A 19,667-nucleotide genomic window follows, 5' to 3' on the forward strand; every position below is an offset into this window, starting at 1 on the left:
AAAAAAAGACAAATCGATGGAATTAATTCTGGAGTCATATCGAGAAGTCGAAATATTAACAGACAATACATGTGTTTTGCAGTCCGGACTGACTCCATTACATGTGGCCAGTTTTATGGGGTGTATGAATATCGTGATATTCCTACTGCAGCATGAAGCCAATCCTGACGTGCCAACTGTTAGGGGTGAAACACCCCTGCATCTGGCAGCTAGAGCTAATCAAACAGACATTATTCGAATTTTGCTAAGAAATGGTGCCAAAGTCGATGCTCGTGCAAGGGTAAGTAAGAGCGTGTTGCATTCTGAAACCGATTCCGAAACGATTCCCCCCTTTTTGCCGCTTTCTCGACCTACAGCCGCAATGAATACTGCTTGTTTAGCTTGACACGACATCGAGTACCTCTCCTAAAAGCAAAAAATTATAATCTAGAAAGTCATATACATACAAATGATCACTCATACGCACCCCTTTATACAAAAGCATGAGCCATTAACCAGTCTCATATACCGAAGTCCAAAATTTAACTTCGCTCACTGGCGATTTTATAAAATTTAAAGTGTACGGTTTTCCAATTGCAAGTAAGATGAATCTAGTGTTGTTCTTCACGCTTTCTTCTTCAATCACTTAAATCTTTTAAGGCACAAGAATAACGAACACACGATCCGATTTGTAAATAGACTTTTCTAATCACGAGAGTCTCATCGCAACATCACTTTCACGCTTTCACCTTATTGTCTCGCAAGAAACGAAATTTTTATCGCATTTTCTAATACCGTTTTGTCGCTATTTTGTAGGAACAGCAAACACCGCTTCATATAGCGTCTCGATTAGGAAATATCGACATTGTTATGCTGCTGCTGCAGCACGGCGCGGCTGTGGACACCGCTACGAAAGATATGTACACGGCACTTCATATCGCGGCGAAGGAGGGTCAAGAGGAGGTAATGTACAAAGAGTGCGTGCAAATAGCGGATTACATCGCCACGCAAAACAGAACGTATTTGTTCTGGACTCGGCAACGCGAGTACCTCATTTAGGATGGAGAGAGATGCTGCTGCGGACACGTTTGTCGTTATCGTTATTACCTGTGCACATCGTTCGCATCATCGTTGGTCTCACATCTCGCACATATTCTGTTTTACACCTTCTGTTAAATGTAATTTTGTTTACGTTGATTATACATTTTATGTTACGTTTATCCATCATTGTATCCGTTAATGTAATAAACTTTTTCGTTACGTTGTTTATTCTTTATGTTTACCTTATTTCTTCATATTTTTACTTTTTACGCATACTCGAATAATTTTCATATTTCTCAAACTACGTTATGGAAATCCGTTCTGCTTATCTTATCGCCGCTTCTTTCCCCTCCGCCTCTCTGTCATCATGTATTTTTTTTTTTTTTTTTAATAATCTCATTACACGAAGGTAGCCAGATTGGACGTAATTTCACCCCGTGACATTTGGCAATCGCTTCATTCCTCCGAGGTTCGATATCGATTGTCAAGCGTTGCGTCAAACCAAACGTATCTGAGTTCCTCTTATATTTCTGCGCGCCTCATAAATAATTTACTAACGCTTTCCGTAGAGCTTGCACAAACGTGATTAAAGTCATTAAACAAACATTCATCTAATTCCGATCGTTCTAATTTGTGAAAATTATCGTTATTTTAGTAACTGTGTCATGTCGCTCGAACACACGAATATATTGATTTTCAATAAGTTCCTCATTTCTAATCTTTCTTGTGGAAGGTAATCCAAAATTTTTATTCAACTTAATACGTAATATTATTTCAAATCACTCTATATAGCAATATAAAGAAAGTTTTACTCTATTGAGCAATATAAATATTATAAGAAATTGAAAGAAGGTTTATATTTAAAAGTAAAATAAGTAAAAGAGTAATTATCTGAAATAATTAAAAGAAACGTCTGCTTTGTCTTGTACTGCAAAAGTGTATAAGTAAAGGCTAAGACAGATCCCGAAGAATTTTTTTTTGTAACACAAAAAATTTTCTGACAAGCAGGTGGCGGCCATTCTTGTGGAGAACAATGCTTCTCTTAAAGCTGCAACGAAAAACGGCTTTACACCCTTACATATCGCGGCTAAATACGGAAATATGAATGTTGCAAATATACTCTTGCAAAAAGAAAGCAAACTCGATGTCCAAGGAAAGGTTCGTGTATATTTCTACGCAAATTACAATATCGAATTGTGTAAAAAAATACATTCAGACATCTAGGCAAAAGAAAAAGAGAGAGAGAGAGAACACGATATTCTTTATTTTATATAGTAATTTTATTTCCTTAATATTATTTCTTATTATATTAGCAATTGCACAATGTTATTCTTTTTTTAGAACTACCTATAAAATTTCTAAGTAAAGAACTTAAGGTGACAGATCTCTAAAAAAAGTCGAAGATCGATCGTTGTCTTTAAATGTCAAAATCGTTGTCTAAAAATCTGGAATTTTTTTTTATATTTTTCTTTATACAACGCGATATTATATTGCATAAATTATCTTTGAACTTTTAAACAGGTTCCATTGAATTATGCAGAACATATGCTTGATATTTCAGAACGATATCACACCCTTGCATTTGGCATGTCACTATGATCATCCAAACGTTGCGACTCTTTTATTAGAAAAAGGAGCGTCGCCTCATCTTGCGTCGCAAAATGGACACACTCCGCTACATATCGCTGCTCGCAAAAACCAGGTAAACTTATCTCGAAACTGTGACAAATTTTAAAATAACTCTTGAAATGTTTTCTCTAACGCATTAATTACTCTGCTCTAATGTTCATTATTGCTGCCTGTTAACTATATTTTGTGAAAAAAACCATCTCTTTCACACGTTTAGATGGACATTGCTTCTACTCTCTTGGAGAGTGGGGCAAACGCAAACGCGGAATCCAAAGCGGGTTTCACCCCGTTACATCTGAGTGCGCAGAAAGGACATTATGATATGACAAATTTGCTAATTGAGCACGGTGCCAATCCTAATCACAAAGCCAAGGTAAATCAGTTTTTCCTTCAAATATTTTTCATGTATATAGATTTCGATTTTAGATCTACATGCTCCCAACCAGAGCTCGTTATATATCATTCTTTATTTAATTTATTTACTTATTATGTTAGTCTATTTCTTACTCCACAAAATTACAATTTTTTATAAAATACACATAGATTTGTTTTCTTGAACTTCTTTTTCGAAATGTTTTTAAAATTATTTTTAATATTTGTAGATACATTTTTTATTTTTTACAATTGTCGAAATTAATATTTTAAATAATATTTAATATTAACTTTTTAATAAATTCGAGAATAAATCGTCATTTTTAATATACATTTTATAATTCTACGAAATTATAAACGGATGTATTATATTCTCATTCTATCTATCTATCAGAACGGACTCACGGCGTTGCATTTATGCGCCCAAGAAGATTTCATTAGGGTGGCCTCTATCTTGGTGAAGAACGGGGCCGACGTTGAGAGTCAAACAGAGACTGGCTACAGACCGATACACGTGGCCGCGCACTTCGGAAATCTCTCGATGATACGCTTTTTGTTGAAACATAACGCCACGATTGACGTTAGAACTAATCAGAATTACACCCCGCTTCATCAGGCTGCCCAACAGGGTCATGCTCATATCGTCAGCGCTTTGTTGGAAGGAAATGCTTCACATAAAGCGCGTACTAACGTAAGAAATATATTATTGCTATGTATGCGATTATAAAAACGTTTATTATTGTTTTGATGCCTATTTATTAATTTATTAATAATAATTAATCCAAGTATTGCCTTAATATACAATTTTATAAATTTGTATATTCCTAAAATAATTAGACAGCTAAGCTCTTCTTCAATTATCAGATACGTATATGTAATATATGTATAGATAATATAAATATAAAAATTAAAAAAAAAAAAAAAATTACAAATTAAAGATTCTAAAATATTACAAAAAAAATATGAATTCTGTAATACTAAATTTTGATAAATTTATAAAACTTGTTGTTGCAGGATGGTTTAACAGCACTGAACATAGCACAAAAATTAGGATATATCTCTGTGATGGAAGTGCTGAAAGGATTGCCTTACGACAGCATGACTCCGGATAACAAAAACTGGGAGGAAAAGTACAAAGTAATAGCCCCAGAAAGCTTGCAAGAGACTAGTTTTATGTCTGATTCGGAAGACGAAGGAGGTACGTGCGCACAGATACAAATAATAATAATAATAATATAAAATAATGAAGCATTTTGCAAAGAAAAATTTCTCTTTTCAGGTTCTGATGCGTTAATTAGCGAACAACCTTATCGATATCTCACGGCAGACTTGATGAAAAGTTTAAGGGATGATTCGCTGCCTATTGATGTTACTAGAGATGACCCGGTGCACAGACAAGGTAAAAAAAATATAAAAACTCTTAGAGACCAACAATTTAGCCTTTAAATCATCCTTTTGATATTTCCTGCTTGTATATATTTTAATTTCATTTAAATAAAAATAACAATATATTATAAAGCAGTTTGTAGAACGAAATAACTTGGTTTCGAAGAGTTTTATAGTGCATGCCTGAGACTTGTAATTATTTTCATTTTAGTTACAAAAGAAGAAAAGCAGGAATTTACACAAAGCAATAATTACTGTTTAGCAGAAAATTTTGATAACGATGGACTGAATCTGGGGTGAGTATCGATTAATTCTTGTTCTATAAGATAATGTGCGCATCTATATAATTTTATGTTATGTAATTGCAAAGAATAATTGTCATTTATTTGTTTAAAATTAAAATAATTAAAAAAAACTTCTTTAAAAATTTAAAGATTTATAGATTTTTATTCAGACTCGATCTAAGAATGTTTTTCTTTGTAGGAAGCTGCACTTCAGATCGTAAGTATAAAACAGCGGATAATTGAAAAAAAGATACACGAGTAAATATGCAGAATTACAAAGATCTGGATTTACAGATTTTTAATAAGCTTTCTGGTGGATGCACGTGGTGGTGCCATGAGGGGATGCAGGCACAGCGGTGTGCGTATTATTGTACCGCCTCGAAGAGCAACGATGCCGATTCGCGTAACGTGTAGACTAGTAAAAGCAAATAAAGTTGCAAATCCGCCTCCTTTGATGGAAGGGGAAGCTCTTGCCACTCGAATTATCGAGATGGGTCCTGTGAGCGCAAGATTTTTAGGGTAATAATCTAATATCTAATATAATTTCATTACATTAGATATGTTAAGAAATAAATCGATTTCAGACCCGTCTTAATTGACATACCGCACTTTGCGTCTGTTCACGGGAAAGAACGGGAAATTATTATTCTGCGAAGTGAAAATGGAGAAACGTGGAAGGAACACGATAACTCTGTGGATAATGATGATACTCTCCTTAATACGCCTTACGGTATATACTGTCAGAAATTGATATACCTGCAACGTCAAATTTTATTTCTTTGCATCTCAAATATTTATCACAGTCTTTGAAATTTTCATTTCTTGTTACTTTCTCCATAGCTAGTTATGCGTAATTTAGGAGACAAGTTGTCTTGCTTCGAGTAAAATATACAGTAAAATATACTTAAATTAATTAATATACAGTATAAATGTTTAATAAATGCTTGAAAATATTAATTCTAATATAATAGTATCATTACAATGAAACAAAACCATTATTTTTTCAGATCCTCAAATGAGCGTTGCACACTCGGGCAGAATCACTCGCATAATCACCACAGACTTTCCACAGTATTTTGCTATTGTGACCAGAATCAAGCAAGAAGTTCACGTTATCGGTGCCGAGGGTTGCATTTTGTTATCCAGCGTGGCGAACCATGTGCAGGCAGTTTTTCCACCGGGAGCGTTAACGAAGAAAATCAAAGTTGGCTTGCAGGTAATTATAAATCTATAAATTTGACAGCCGCGTGATCACAAGAGGATGGCAAAAAATGTAAAGCTTTCCTTCATATTTAGGCGCATGTTATTCCGGCTGAACTTACGGCCAAACTGCTAGGCAATTGTGTTGCCGTTTCACCGGTGATCACGATCGAACCCAGGCGACGGAAGTTCCATAAACCGATAACCCTTACGATTCCCGTGCCGCAAGCCGCGAACAAGGGGATGATCAATCAGTATGGTGGAGAAACACCTACGTTACGCCTCTTGTGTAGCATTGCGGGTATCTATGGATATTTTAGAATTTTAAACAAGCAAGCAAAATGAATAAAATTTATCTTTGTTTATCAGTAACTGATTATTGCGAGAAAATAATTTGATAATACTTGAGAATAAAATAGATTATTACAAAAAATTATTTTTATTAACAAGAATATGCATGCTTATACATGCATATACATGTATATATAATTAATTTAAAAATTATTTAAATAGTATTTTCTTTGCGTATATTTATAAAAAATATTTAAAACTTATTTTGTAATTAATAGAAAAAAGTTTTATTAATATTAGATATTACAATGGAGTAGAATTGTTAGCGCGCTACAATTAAATGAATATAAAAATTACTGCGCTATTTAATCTTTACAGATAATTATATAACTATTTCGTTTTTTTAATTTTTAGCGACAAAAATAAACTATGCGTTATATTTTATATTTTAAAATAAGAATCTATTTTTTGTTTCTACAATAAACAAAAAAAAACAACATTGTTAGGATGATAAAAATTAATTAACTTTAGGTGGAACCAACGAGTCACAATGGGAAGATGTTACCGGATCAACGCCGTTAACCTTCATGAACGATAGAGTGTCGTTCACCACTACCGTTTCAGCAAGATTCTGGTTGATGGACTGTAGAAATATTGGCGCAGTACCGAAAATGGCAACGGAGTTGTATGAGGCATCCTTACATGTGCCATACATAACGAAGTGAGCGACTTCTTCATCATTTATATACATATATATATTATTATAATAACAACAATCCTCTAATTCTCACGTTAACATAAACAAACGCTTATCTCTACGTAGTTTCATAATATACTCGAAGAGAATGGACGTGTTGGAAGCTACATTGCGAATATTGTGTATGACCGATGGCAAAGAAGGCATGCATACTTTGGAAAGACAAGAGGAATTTACAGAAATTGTTAAAAGTCGCGATGTTGAGGTATTTTCATGATATAAAATATAGTGTAATAAGTGTTAAACTATCTTAATTGTAAATTTTTTTAAACAAAAAGATTTTACACAATTTTTACTAACTTTAGATAAATCTCTTTTTTTTATTTTTGTTTTTAATATAAAATAAATAATATTAATGTTTGTTCTGTTGTCGATATAATATTTATTTGTTTTATGTAATAATATATTTTTTCTGATTTTTTGAAAATTTTCTGAGAAGATTACTATTTAAGAATTGTCAATATGGATAATATGTTTAATCTATCCTTTTTACGGAGTACAGACGGACTCCCGCTCCGTTTACAAGAATTGTCAATATAATATGTTTTAGTATGGTTGTTTTTAATTATCTGATAAACATATTCGTTTAATAGGCACTCGATGGGAAAGATCTTTATATTGAATTTAGTGGGAATTTAGTGCCAGTAACGAAGTCCGGTATGCAGTTGAAGTTCACGTTCAGGGCTTTCCGGCAGAATCGATTGTCATTCCATGTTAAAGTGAAAGATCCGTTAGTGGATCCAGTAGCGAGGATGTTGTTTATGCGGGAACCAAAAGTTGCTAAAGGAGAACCACCTCAGCAGCCTGTTTGTGTGTTAAATATTGTCCTTCCCGAAACAATTGTTAAACATGACATACAAAAGAGATTAAAAGGTACGTCCATTAAAAATTATAATACAAAAATATATATAATGTATATATACATGTATATAGAAAGCTGAAAAATTCCTTTATTATTTTCTCCAAACATATAAACTAAATTATAAATAACAATTATAATTTGTAATATAATTGTTTTAATAAAGAAAGAGTTATTTTATTTTGAGCTCAAAAAGTTTCTAATAAATTAATGCAAATAGAAAGTTCATCTTGTTAAATGTATAATCACTTAAGTGATAATATAACATAAAGTAAAATATTTTAATATTATTCTCTACATCTTTTATATAAATTTTCAATTTAAAAGATTAAAGTATTTTTTGGAATAAAATTAAAATTTATTAAAAATCTGAAATCGAAATTAAATCAAAGATTATAAGCAATGTTTTATGCATATATTATTATTGCTAGTATTGTTTTTGTTGCTACAGGTTACGAAGATTCTAATATCATAAATCAAAAATTAGATTACTACAAATCAAAGTACAAAATGGAACAAATGGAGAAAACTGATAAGCCTAAAGAGACCTCCTCGCCAACAGAAAAAAAATTCATAACCGACACGTTACAAAAGGAACAAACAGGTAGGATTTCAAAAATGTAGAAAATAGAAAAAGCATATTTGATTCGTACAACGTATATGCGAGTATCAGATATTAATAAATATTGCAAGAAAATCGCATATTGAACTATTCGAATTGAAGAAGTTCTAATTTCAAAATCAGCTTCGTCTATAACACTAGAAATGCAAGGTGCAAAAAGAGAACTTGCGTAATAAAGCATTAAGTGTTGTTGATGAATATTCTATTACGTGAACATATTTTTATATCGTATCCACCGATACGGCGATATCTTGAGAAAGGTCTGGCGACGTAGGTCGTTCGTAAGCAAAGTTCGTATGCAACATAAAAAAAAAAAAAATGTTTTTGACAAGGTCAAAAGAAAATCCTTGTCGAATATCGTTTCGACTTGAAAATCATGAGATTCCATTGTCATTCTATTTTAATTTAAGGGGAGAAAGATAATCGGCTTACGGTTTAAGAGTTGAGTGAGGCTTCTTTAACTTAATTAAACGTAACAGCATCAACAAATGCTTGAAAGTGCCGGTGGCGGACTTCTTTAGTTCTGTCCGTACCAACGAAGGGGAACGGTGCAAATTTCATATCTATCTTTCTTTCAAGCATTCACACGCAATTATCAAAACGTGAGTCTTTTCAGTTTTGTCACGGGTTGTTAATTTTTTACTAACCTTTTTCTTTTAGTTTATCTCATTTAAGTTAAAAAGTTTGATGCAAGAATGAGATATATATTTTATAACTCGTAAAATCTGTTTTTTAAATACGAGATTGTATGTAAAATAAATTTTACAAATTATAAACTTACTTTATTCTTGCATTGAAACTTGTGATTATGTTCTTCTATTTGTTTTGAATAATTTATTTGGAATTTTATTTCGTACTTTTTTTAATGTTAATTTTTCCTTTCTCATTATTTTCAGTTACAGGTATTTTTAAATTCATTAGTAGTTTGCACTTGCGATTGGCACGTTAAACGCATAAGAAACCGAGCCAGGCATGGCGACGAAAATCAATGAGCAGGACCGCGTAATGACGAGGCAGGATAGTCAAGCGAGTGACAAGGACTGTTCCTCCGGAACGAAGGTCAAGCGCAAGTCTAGATCCGCTAGAAGACGTTTGAACGCTATGATGAGCAACGCCTCGTTTCACTTCTCCGATACGGATTCCGAGGGCGAGTTGACAATGATCACCAACAAGATCGGCAAGCTTAACCCTGCGCAAGCCTCGCAAGACAATCCGTTAATTTCCGTGACCGACGCGGAGGTCACCGCGGAGTCCAAGGCGAAGATCAACGACAATCTGGATTACCTTATAGCTGACGGCGAGGCCAAATCCCGATCACGTCGCGGTAGCTACGCGGAGAATCTCACCGACGTCGATGAGATCTACGACGAAATGGATGAGAAAGACACCAGTAGCAACTTAAATGTGATTGATAACGGCTATCAAGGGGAAACGGATATGGAGGATATGGAGGGCGACGACGACATTCAACCGACGATCTATGTCACGCCGAGATCTGATATCCTGACCGAGTTCGGTGGCGAGATGATCACGACCAAGGAAGGTGACGGACCGTTCTCCGTGGAAGTGCGAAATCGATTGTCGCGAGAAGAGGTTTCCATCGACAAGGCGGATACCGTGGCGGAGAACGTGCCAGATATGCCGAACACCGATAGCGAGGACATGGAAGGGTCCGACGATGAGACTAAATTGGATGAGGCAGCGGCTTACAATCACGTGTACGAAGAGCTCGACATCCTAGCCGCATCACAGATTGTCATGAACAACAAAATGGAAAACACCCTGCACGTTCCGGACCACGCCGACGATGCTATCAGCGATTGCCATACTGATATCGAGGATGTCGATTAAATGAAGTAAAATTAAAAGAAAAGATGGATTTAAAAACTATTTGGGGCATGCGAAATGATACAGTCTTTGGAATAAAGGCCAGGAAGAATTTCCATCTCTCTGATTATGCTTAGCAAGAATTAACGTATCATTAACAGAATAACAGGATGATATTATTATGAATAACAGGAGTAAGGAGTTTTCGATCGATCGTGATCGGATAAAGTCACTAAAGTTATGCAAGTTGCATAACATCTTATATAAATATAAGAAATCTTGATTCAATTAGGAGTTCTTATTTGAAAGATAAGTAGAATTTTGAAATCTCTCTGTCTGCCTTGAATAATATCAGGCACCAAAATTTTTTTAAATCATCAGGAAGATATAATTAAGTTAAGCGACGCAAAGCGATTTGCAATTTGTTTTATTAACAAATTGTATTAAACCCTATGGTTCTTCATATCAAACAACTAGCAACTTTTTTAAATTAATTTTTTTGTTTATTTCTGTTTTTGTCCTTTCCCCGCAAAAGTTGTCCAAAAAATAATCCCAAAATTTTTTGCAGCAAATGTTTATTTTAAAAAATCATAAAAAAGAATAAAGAAAAAGTATTCAACAAAATTCTATGTTTAAATTTATTTAACATTTTTAGAATAAACATATTTTTCATGAGATACATATGTATGTTCGGACATTATTTGCTGGACAACTTATAAGCACTATATGTAGTTTGTTATAAATTCTTACGTTTTTCTTTTTGCACCGTGCCTAAAATTTAATAAATTCTTAATACAACGTGATTATTCAGGCAAAGTAAAATATACAATATAATTAATCTCTGGAAAGTAATAAAAGTTGTTTAGTATTATTTGAAGTAGCGTTAGTTGATCAAAGAAGTCCGCTTATAACAACTATGATATATTCGTTGCACGTCGATAAACATCGTGAACATTATTTGTTTATTTATAAATCCAATAACAATACAATGCGCGTCGAAACGATTATCGACAAATTAATTCTTATGTTGTCGTTATGAAATCGATAATAACGCAATATTTGTGTACTTGTTATACTTGCAGACCGAACTGCCGTCCTCAACATTATCATAGACAACCGTATGGGATATTAATACAAAAGAGTATGTCTCCGCAGTCTAGAGAAATTTTCCGATATAAACAAATACACATACATATATTATATATATACATATATAATTATAATTATATGATATAATATGTAAATACGTATATAGACAATTAATACTCAATGAGTGTTTTCTTTTCTTGACAATAATATTGTTTTTAAGATCAAGTCGTTGTACGTGCAAGAATAGAAAAATTCATTTCGTACTTGCGAATTATATTTTTGATGGATACAACTACAATTACAATTATAATTCCAATTACAATTACAATTATAATTCCAATTATGTCATGCATATAATAAGTTTAAAGATACAACAAAAATAATAGTTATAGCAATATTACATACATTCAAAACTTGCTAAGTTGTACTTTTTAATGAATTAAAGCTGTCGAATATAAAACAGAATAAGTCCATTTCTTTGTATTACATAAATTATTATTATTATTCGTTTTTCTTTCAGTTAAGAGACCAAAAGAATTATATCAATCTGATAAGAATTATATCATCTATAAAAAAAAAAAAAACAATTTTAGTAGCATTAGTAAGATTAGATTTGCGCATTAGTAAGATTAGAAGCGCTTTATCTCGAGATTCGAGTTAATGGACTGCTGTTTTGCATTTTGCGGCTTCGACACATCTTGGCTCTAGTGCATCTTGTACCTGCCACGACTGTAGAAAAGAAAAGAAAATGAGAAAGAAAGATGAAGGATTTGCGCTACGGAAGTTCTCGATCGCCAGATCTCGCTGTGAATAAAAAAAAAGAACAATTGTAAAGAGAAATAGACACGATGTATCGCAGTCATTATAACAACATGCTTAATAAAAAGTAATGTGAACATAATTCTTGGTTGTTCTAGATGCCGCTATCCACGAATCCTTTGCACAAAAAGCGGCTTGTCCCCTAGAATCCGTAGATGCTAGTTATCCCAATAAAGTAGGCGCCGGTCAGTTGGAACCGGATCTGTCGCCCGATCTCGAAAGGCAGACGTACTCGGAGAAGCGTAAATTCTGGGAGGATATCTCGAGGAAACGCGAAAACTACCAGCGTTCCGAATCCGAGATCTCGAGGACCTCTCAGTTGACCATTAACGAGAGCGATAGCGAGTGCCTGCCGAATGTCGTGTCCGAGGAGGGTGACGGGACAACGGAGGGTATGTCGGACGTCATAAGATCGGAGACCATCGAGGACATCAATGTGCCAGATATCTCGGAGTGTTCGGTGGCGGAAAAAGCGCATTACTTTGAGGAGCAAATACAGAAGGAGATGGCGAAGGGAACACCGAAAGTGCAACAAGACTCTTCCAAGTCTGAAAAAGACAAGTCTCTCAAAGGCAAGTCGATCGACGAGCAGAAAAGTCGCGCGGAAAAGAGTACGGTGGAAATGACAAAGGAGAAGATTGATATTCAGGAAAAACATGTGGCGGAAGCGAGAGAGATAGAGAAGATTTTGAAGGCTGCTACAGAGAGCGATAAATGGACGAAGGAGCCGTGGAAGGATAAAAGGAAAAAGGACGACGACAAAGAAGTGCGTGAAGAAGTTCAAAAGATAACAACTCAGCCGATGATGGAGATTTGCAAGGAATTATTGAATAAGGAAAGAGAACTTGCTGAGGAAACGCACATGAAGCCTGATACATCGACACACATCGTGCAAGAAGAGGAACGACCGGAAACGTCATTGAGCAAGGAGAAGTTGGCCGGAAAGCAAACGACAACGAAGGAAACAACAATCACCTATAAGATACAAAAAGACGGAACTCAAATGCAGGAGCAGATCCACAAATCGATGCAAATCAAAGATGCGAGTGGTAAATCAGTTCCAGAAGTTAGCGTAGAAACAAAGATATTTAAAGAGAGTTTACCAGATATCATGTACAAAGTGCAAACTATGGGCGACGTTGAGAGATCACGAACGGACATTAGGACCGAATCGTTTCCTTTGGATGATAAAAAGGAGATCGAGCAATTCCTCGAAGAGGAAAGACGAATCATCGAAGAAGAGGCGGCAAAAAAGATGATGGCTGGTATTAGTCTCGACAAGGAGAGAAAATCCACTGTTGACACAGATGTCAAACAGATGAAGAAAGAATCACGCATTCCGATTTCCACTGCAATGGCTGAGAAGGATAAAAGTCAGAAAGAAGGAAAAGGCAAAGTAGAGAAACCTGAGGAGAAATCTGAGGAGAGACCGGTAAAAAGTACTCTAATCGCGGAGAAAGAAAAGGACGTTGCCTCGCCATCCAGCAAGAAGAAGGAATTTGAATCCCGTATACCTAAACGTATCATGGAAGGGGCAAAGGATAAAGAAGGAGCAAAGAAAGATTTGCCGGGACAAAAAGATGGCGAGACCATCACTATCACCGAGAGGAAATCCAGCGAGGAGGTTACTTCGCGGCACGAGGAACGCTCGACCACGAAGAGTAAGACGCAGACTTTTTCCAAAACCTTCACCGACGCGCAGGGCGCGTTTAAGATGTTCGAGGACATAAGTGCGATGAGAGACAAGGATTTCGATACGGTTACTTCGAAGATTGACACAAAGGCTACAAGTAAGGTGGAGAAGAAGGAGGTGTTTTCGTCGGAAATCTCCAGCGGCGCGGATAAATTTATAACTCATGAGGAGAAGGAGAAAGTGGAACGGAAAAAATCCTCGGAGTCTAAGCTGACTAAGGAGTCATCGGCTGAGACGAAAGAGGAGAAAAAGCGCAAGAGCGAAGAGGTGGATAAGACCGCTGTGCAGAAGATGTCAATGAACGTGATGGAAGGTAAGGAAGTGATAGACGCGAGCGCTTCTGAGTCCAGAGCGAAGAGTGAAAAGGAAGAATTATTTAAACTGCTAGAGGACAGCGAGGGAACCGCGACGAAAAAATCTGGAACTAGTAGGGACAGGCAAAGCGACGTGGATGTGGCGATTAGGATCAAGAGGGATGACGCAAAAAAAGTAGAGGATGTTAAGGAATTGCCTAAAACAGCTAAAGTCGAAGGAATAGACTTGGAAAAGGTTGAAATGGTCGCTAAAGGACAATCTTACAGAGAGAGCTTGGAGAGTTTTAAGGATGAGCAATTTGTACCTAGTCAAAGGGACAAGACAAGGGATTCGACTGAAAAAATTAAAAAAGACGAACAACTTTCGAGCAGAGAAGCTCCGATATCTTTGGAGAAGAAAGAACAATTAATCGCCAAAGAAATCGAAGCGCGGAATATAGCGGAGGGTCTGATACAGTCGATTGAGAGTGAAATTGAGAGAAGATCCTCGACGTCGGGATTGAAATCGCAGATGTTGAGTAAAGAATATTTAGATCAGTTGATGTCTGAGAGCAGCGATACTGATCATGAGAAACTGGCAGACGACCTAACGAAAAAATTCGAAAGCATTATGCAGAAGGACGAACAATTGATGGATCATCCGATTGCGCGCTCGAAAATGTCCATACAAGAAGAAATATTCGAGAAAGAATACAGAGACAGTATAAGCGAGGACATAACAAAAGATGAGGAATCGTCAGCGCATGATCGAGAGGAAAGTTTACAGTCATCTTCGCAAGTGAAACTCCAAGACAGAGACATTACTATAAGCCCGAGCAGTATATCCGAGCAGATTGATCTTGAAGAAACTATCGACGTTGATACTGGTGAACTAGAGGATATATCTAAGCCTACGATCAGTCCACAATCCGAGAAACTTCGTTCGGACAGATCGAGCGGTCATATTGAGCCACTTCAGAGGGATATAAGCGATACTCTCTCAAAAGACAAGGTAGTGTCGGAGATTTCGGGTGCTAGAGTGCTAGAGATCTTGGAACCAGGTATAGACAGTCGACAGGACTCGTTCGACGTGCCGTCCTTGGAGTTAGACGAGCACAAAGTATCCGAACAGACTAGCAGGGACGTAGCTTCCTTACACGAGAGTGTGGCTGTAGATTCTTTGGACAAAATCGCTCAGGAGAAAGACGTGACTGTCAGTTCTAGCACAGTGTCCGAGGACGCTGTGTATCCTCCGGCTCACGAGCGTGTTTCATCGAGAGAATACGACGCAGGGGATAGACGAAGGGCGGACAGTTTCGAAATCGAGAGCCCGCCGTTGGTCTCACCGAGGGTGAAAAATGTACGCGATCTGGAGATCAAGCCGGTGGACTGGATGATCGGCGATGAGAAGATTGAGATATCAGAAACGCTACAGCCCTCTCAGGTGTTCAATCAGGAGCTGGAAGAATACGAATCGTCCTTACAACGTGCCCGCACTTCCTCGCAGGATGAATCCGTGGACTTGGAACAAGAGTCCGTGACTAAGTCTTCGGAGGAGATCAGTGTGATTGAATCGATCAAAGAATCGATTGCCAGTGATGTTAACGTGGCTGTAACGACTACTACGACGAAGGTAACAAAATTTACCGTGACTCCGGTGACCGAGCCGGACTTCGAAAGCGAACTGATAGAAAATAAATTAGATATTTCTTGTCAAGAGTTGATCGACACTCTGCAACGGGAATACGACGCCAAGACGCCGACGGACGAATACGCGGCTAGGATACGACAATCGATACCTCGTGAAGATTTTGACTGGGAAACGAGTATTACCGAAGCCGTTACGGAAATGATACCTATGAAAGAGGAGGAAGTGAAAGATTTAACTGTGGAAACTAAAGCTCCGGAAACAAGCAAAGAAACTTTCCAAAGAGACATTACTGCGGATAAAGTATCTACAATGAAGAAAGAAAAAGTGGATGTTATGCAGCATTTTGTAGCTGAAGAAACACGAAAACAGGAAAAACTTGAAGCTACCGATAAGACAATAAAAGAGTCAGAAGCCACGAAAGAAGGATCAGAACTACCGAAGTGCGCGAGAGTTGATGACGTGCTAAAAGAATGGACGGAGACTTATTTGGCGAAGATCAAACCTCCCAGTGAGGAATATAAACGACATATGGAAAAAACCACCGACAAGCACGACAAGCCTAGCAAATCGACGACTGCTCCTTCCGATACTTGTGCCTTGAAAATAAAGAAAGATGATCTCCAGAGCGTCGATTTGAGCGCGCGATACGCGATAACGGTGCTCGATCAAGTGGTGAAAAAAGAAATTGCCGAGGTGAAAGAGTCCTTGGAAGCCGCTAAACAGGACTTGATAGAAGAGTTGAGCGAGAATAATCAGACCGTGTTTCAGATCAAAGATTCACCTTCAGAGTTTCAGTTCAAACTCCAACCGGAATCCATTCCAAACGATTTGCCGTTTTTATACAGACCACCGTCCATTGAACATGTTCCTGCGGAGGTTGAACCGGAAACCGAAACTGAAATTACTGCATACAGCGAACCGTCAATTGTGGAAGCTCAAAAATTTGATGAAGCAAAGCAGGAAGACACGAAAGACACCGTCGATGATAAACTATCTGTCCAAGCAACTGCTATCACTAAAGACATTCCAGCCAGTACAGTTAAAGCACCTGAAATCGATATCGAGAAGCACGAAGAAGAAGAAACCGTAATAACCGTTGAAGAACAACTGGAGGAAGAAGAGGAGGGTCGTCCCAGTCCGCTTCCCATCAGTAGATCGTCAGACGTCGGTTCGGACATGGATGGAAGGGACGACAGCTACTCTTTGGCACCGCCCCAACCGGCACCCAGAAAACGTCAGAAACCGGCCAGAATATCGAAGAGAGTTAAGACCTCGGAGAGCGATGTCTCGAGTTCTGGCGAGAGCAGCAACTATCAGTCCTGTGACTATGAAGTTGGTAGCGGAAGCAGACCCAGTTCGTCCGACGTCGAGGCGATGCAGTCCGCCGCGGGTGGCGTACAATCCGGAACCGCTTCGGAGTACGAGACGGCGATGATGTCTGTCGAACATGAGGCAACGTCGAAGACACTACCAACATCGCAAGAGTATCAGACTGCAGCGAGTACATTGAGTTCTCACGAATCCATGAAGTCCTTGAATTCTCTTAGTTCGGGCCATCTCGGCAGCATTGACAGTACCAGCGAACTGTCAGAGACCCTGGTACCTTCGGAGGAAGCCGACGTAGATGCGGACGAGATAGATGAGAACCTGGAAAGCGCGTTGGACGCGGATCAGGAGATGGCCGAGGCGTCAGACTCTTCCGGTAGTGAAGAAATACCAATGGACGATGCCATGGACAAAATCGACAGTCATATACCGTGTCGTATGAAGCGTTCGTCCGAGATGATTTTCCAACAGATCATAGACGACAGCGTCAATATGGAGGCAGAGTCCATGGGCGAAGTGTTGGAAGAGGATCAGGTCAGAGTCGCGGACTCAGCCACTTCCGTCTCCATGGATGCGCCCGGGGTTCTTCAATCCGTGGACATAATGACGTCGCGGGTATCCGAGGACGGGATTCAGAGCGTATGCACACAGGTGATATCTACGCGAGTTGCTAGGCCCAGCGATAGCGAGGAGCTCGAAGAGGAAAAGGTGGAAGGTTTAGAACTGCAAAGAGATACGAAGCTCGAAGAGGAAAAAGACGCGGATACGACGGATGTGGAAAGGGTGGCGAGTCTAGAACAGAGATCGGATCACGAGATGGCTGGAGACGAGGGTCTCGAACCGATGACATCCGTCCACTCTATGCTGCAACAGGCCAGCATGTCTTTATCCTCGGCATCAGGCATGTCCTTCGACACGGTCGTAGAGAATGTTACAGACAAGGACAAGTCTGAGCGTCATTCACCTGACAGCGATTCATTCGAGCTCGTGGACAAGCCCGATATCATGGACGACTTTGTGGTGATCGAGGAAGTCGGGCGCGAAGCGGAGGAGTTCGATGCCGAGGGTAAGAGCATTCGCATCAGCTCGGTACCTCAGACTACCAGCAAACAGTACGATCGCGATCTAGAAAACTTAATCGCGAAGACTAAAGAGGACACGCAGGTATCAACGAGTCAGGCGTCGAGGAACAACGATCTATTCGACTTCGAAACCGAGGAGAGCCCGCCCCAGGCGTCGAACGACGATCAATCTCAATCCTATTCGGACGAGGAGCAGTATGAGAACAAGAAGTGGATAGAGATGCAGTTCCACGCGGATGCGAGAGTCTACGATATCGAGTATGACCGCGGACCGTTAGAGGACATCAAGGAAGAGGAGGTTACCGATTTCGAGGCCGGCAGCAGTAGACTTGGCAGTTTAGGCAGCCACAAGGAGTCCATAGGCAGTGTGGGAAGTATGCGCGGTAGCTTCGGTAGCACGCCGGACTACGACGTCCTAGGAAAGAAATATTTCACCAAGCCTACGGATCACGACACCGTGTCCTTGACCTCGCTGCAGGAATTCGAGCACTTGGAGAGCACCGTGGCGGCCGAGAACGCGCGAAAGTTACAATCCGGCTCTCAAGATTCCAGCAGCAACGGCAGTCTTCCGAGGAGATACGTGACCAGTCGTTCGGGTCACGGTGACGACGTCTCGTTGTCCTCGCTAAAGGATTTTGAGGGTCTGGAGAAGGCCTGCAGAGAGGCTCATCTGATGGAGGTGCGGGCCCGCGAGGAAGAAGAACTATTGGAACATGAGAGTCCGGAGAACAAATATAAATTCGAGAATCTGCCGCGTTCGAGAGCAGAGACCAGTGCGGCTGGCTCGGTCAATCCTAGCACTTCCGGATCGGACGATTATGAAAAGAGGATAAAAGAGATTGATGAGATAATACGCATCGCGCAGTCCAACGTGGAGAAACTCGAGCGGCAAGACGACACTACAGAGGATATCTCGCAGATCGAGGGCACCGATGCTGAGAGAGTTAGCGCTCAACCAATTTCGGAAATCCTTCCGGAGGAAACGGAAGAACTCGATGAAGCACGAGCAGCGGCACAGAAAGAAAGCAATATTATGGAGACCAGTACGGACTCTCTAGAATTGGAAGATACTGAGAAGAAATATCACCCACTGTGTAGAAGCTCCGATTCCTTGGAGATGAAGACGACTCTGGACCTTCCGTCCTTGAGCTCGGATTCGTTGAACAATATAAAAGACACAAAGGAAACGCCGGAAACCGCCGAGCAATATGGTGCGAGACGCATTTCCTCGGATTCTCTTGAGATGCCTTTGTTAGAGCAACATGATGTTGGAGCATCCGAGAGAAGCAGCGGTAGCAACGGGCGACACGCAGAGGAAGAAACGGCGGTCGACCGTTCTGTCGGACGAACGTCTTCGACGGGAACGAGAAGTGACAAAATGAAAACGTCACCAAGTAGCGGTACATAGGACAATTTTCGTGGGTAAGTGTTCTACGTAAAGGAATTTTAATTTACATTGATAATAAT

The 19,667-nt window shown here is 38.8% G+C and overlaps 2 protein-coding genes across 11 annotated transcripts in view; both read left to right on the top strand.

Moving 5' to 3' along the window:
• The window catches only part of LOC139810763 (uncharacterized), a 30,069-nt gene that overhangs the window by 9,174 nt on the left and 1,228 nt on the right, over window positions 1–19,667 (top strand). For 6 of the 10 annotated variants that reach the window (XM_071774604.1, XM_071774606.1, XM_071774605.1 and 3 more), the window contains 19 exons: window positions 83–280; window positions 796–942; window positions 2,026–2,178; window positions 2,582–2,722; window positions 2,867–3,022; window positions 3,416–3,712; window positions 4,036–4,219; window positions 4,301–4,420; window positions 4,619–4,703; window positions 4,891–4,908; window positions 4,986–5,210; window positions 5,276–5,421; window positions 5,699–5,907; window positions 5,988–6,192; window positions 6,714–6,903; window positions 7,006–7,144; window positions 7,533–7,812; window positions 8,250–8,402; window positions 12,254–19,622. In XM_071774604.1, the coding sequence (XP_071630705.1) occupies window positions 83–280; window positions 796–942; window positions 2,026–2,178; window positions 2,582–2,722; window positions 2,867–3,022; window positions 3,416–3,712; window positions 4,036–4,219; window positions 4,301–4,420; window positions 4,619–4,703; window positions 4,891–4,908; window positions 4,986–5,210; window positions 5,276–5,421; window positions 5,699–5,907; window positions 5,988–6,192; window positions 6,714–6,903; window positions 7,006–7,144; window positions 7,533–7,812; window positions 8,250–8,402; window positions 12,254–19,608 (10,401 nt within the window). In that variant the 3' untranslated portion in view covers window positions 19,609–19,622. Of the gene's footprint in view, window positions 1–82; window positions 281–795; window positions 943–1,671; window positions 1,754–2,025; window positions 2,179–2,581; window positions 2,723–2,866; window positions 3,023–3,415; window positions 3,713–4,035; window positions 4,220–4,300; window positions 4,421–4,618; window positions 4,704–4,890; window positions 4,909–4,985; window positions 5,211–5,275; window positions 5,422–5,698; window positions 5,908–5,987; window positions 6,193–6,713; window positions 6,904–7,005; window positions 7,145–7,532; window positions 7,813–8,249; window positions 8,403–12,253; window positions 19,623–19,667 lie in introns of those variants that run through there. The other 4 variants (XM_071774601.1, XM_071774603.1, XM_071774609.1 and 1 more) reach the window with 3 other exon arrangements.
• LOC139810775 (uncharacterized) lies at window positions 8,856–12,237 on the top strand. The gene is made up of 2 exons (XM_071774640.1): window positions 8,856–9,022; window positions 9,317–12,237. The coding sequence occupies exon 2, from the start codon at window positions 9,393–9,395 to the stop codon at window positions 10,269–10,271; it is 879 nt and encodes a 292-aa protein (XP_071630741.1). The 5' UTR covers window positions 8,856–9,022; window positions 9,317–9,392; the 3' UTR covers window positions 10,272–12,237.

The sequence above is a fragment of the Temnothorax longispinosus genome, chromosome 3 (genome assembly GCF_030848805.1).
Source record: "Temnothorax longispinosus isolate EJ_2023e chromosome 3, Tlon_JGU_v1, whole genome shotgun sequence".
In the NCBI taxonomy this organism is placed as follows: domain Eukaryota; kingdom Metazoa; phylum Arthropoda; class Insecta; order Hymenoptera; family Formicidae; genus Temnothorax; species Temnothorax longispinosus.

Bases quoted from the DNA above. Each gene is read 5' to 3' on its own strand.
- LOC139810775 (XM_071774640.1), top strand. From the start codon at position 9,393: ATGGCGACGAAAATCAATGAGCAGGACCGCGTAATGACGAGGCAGGAT.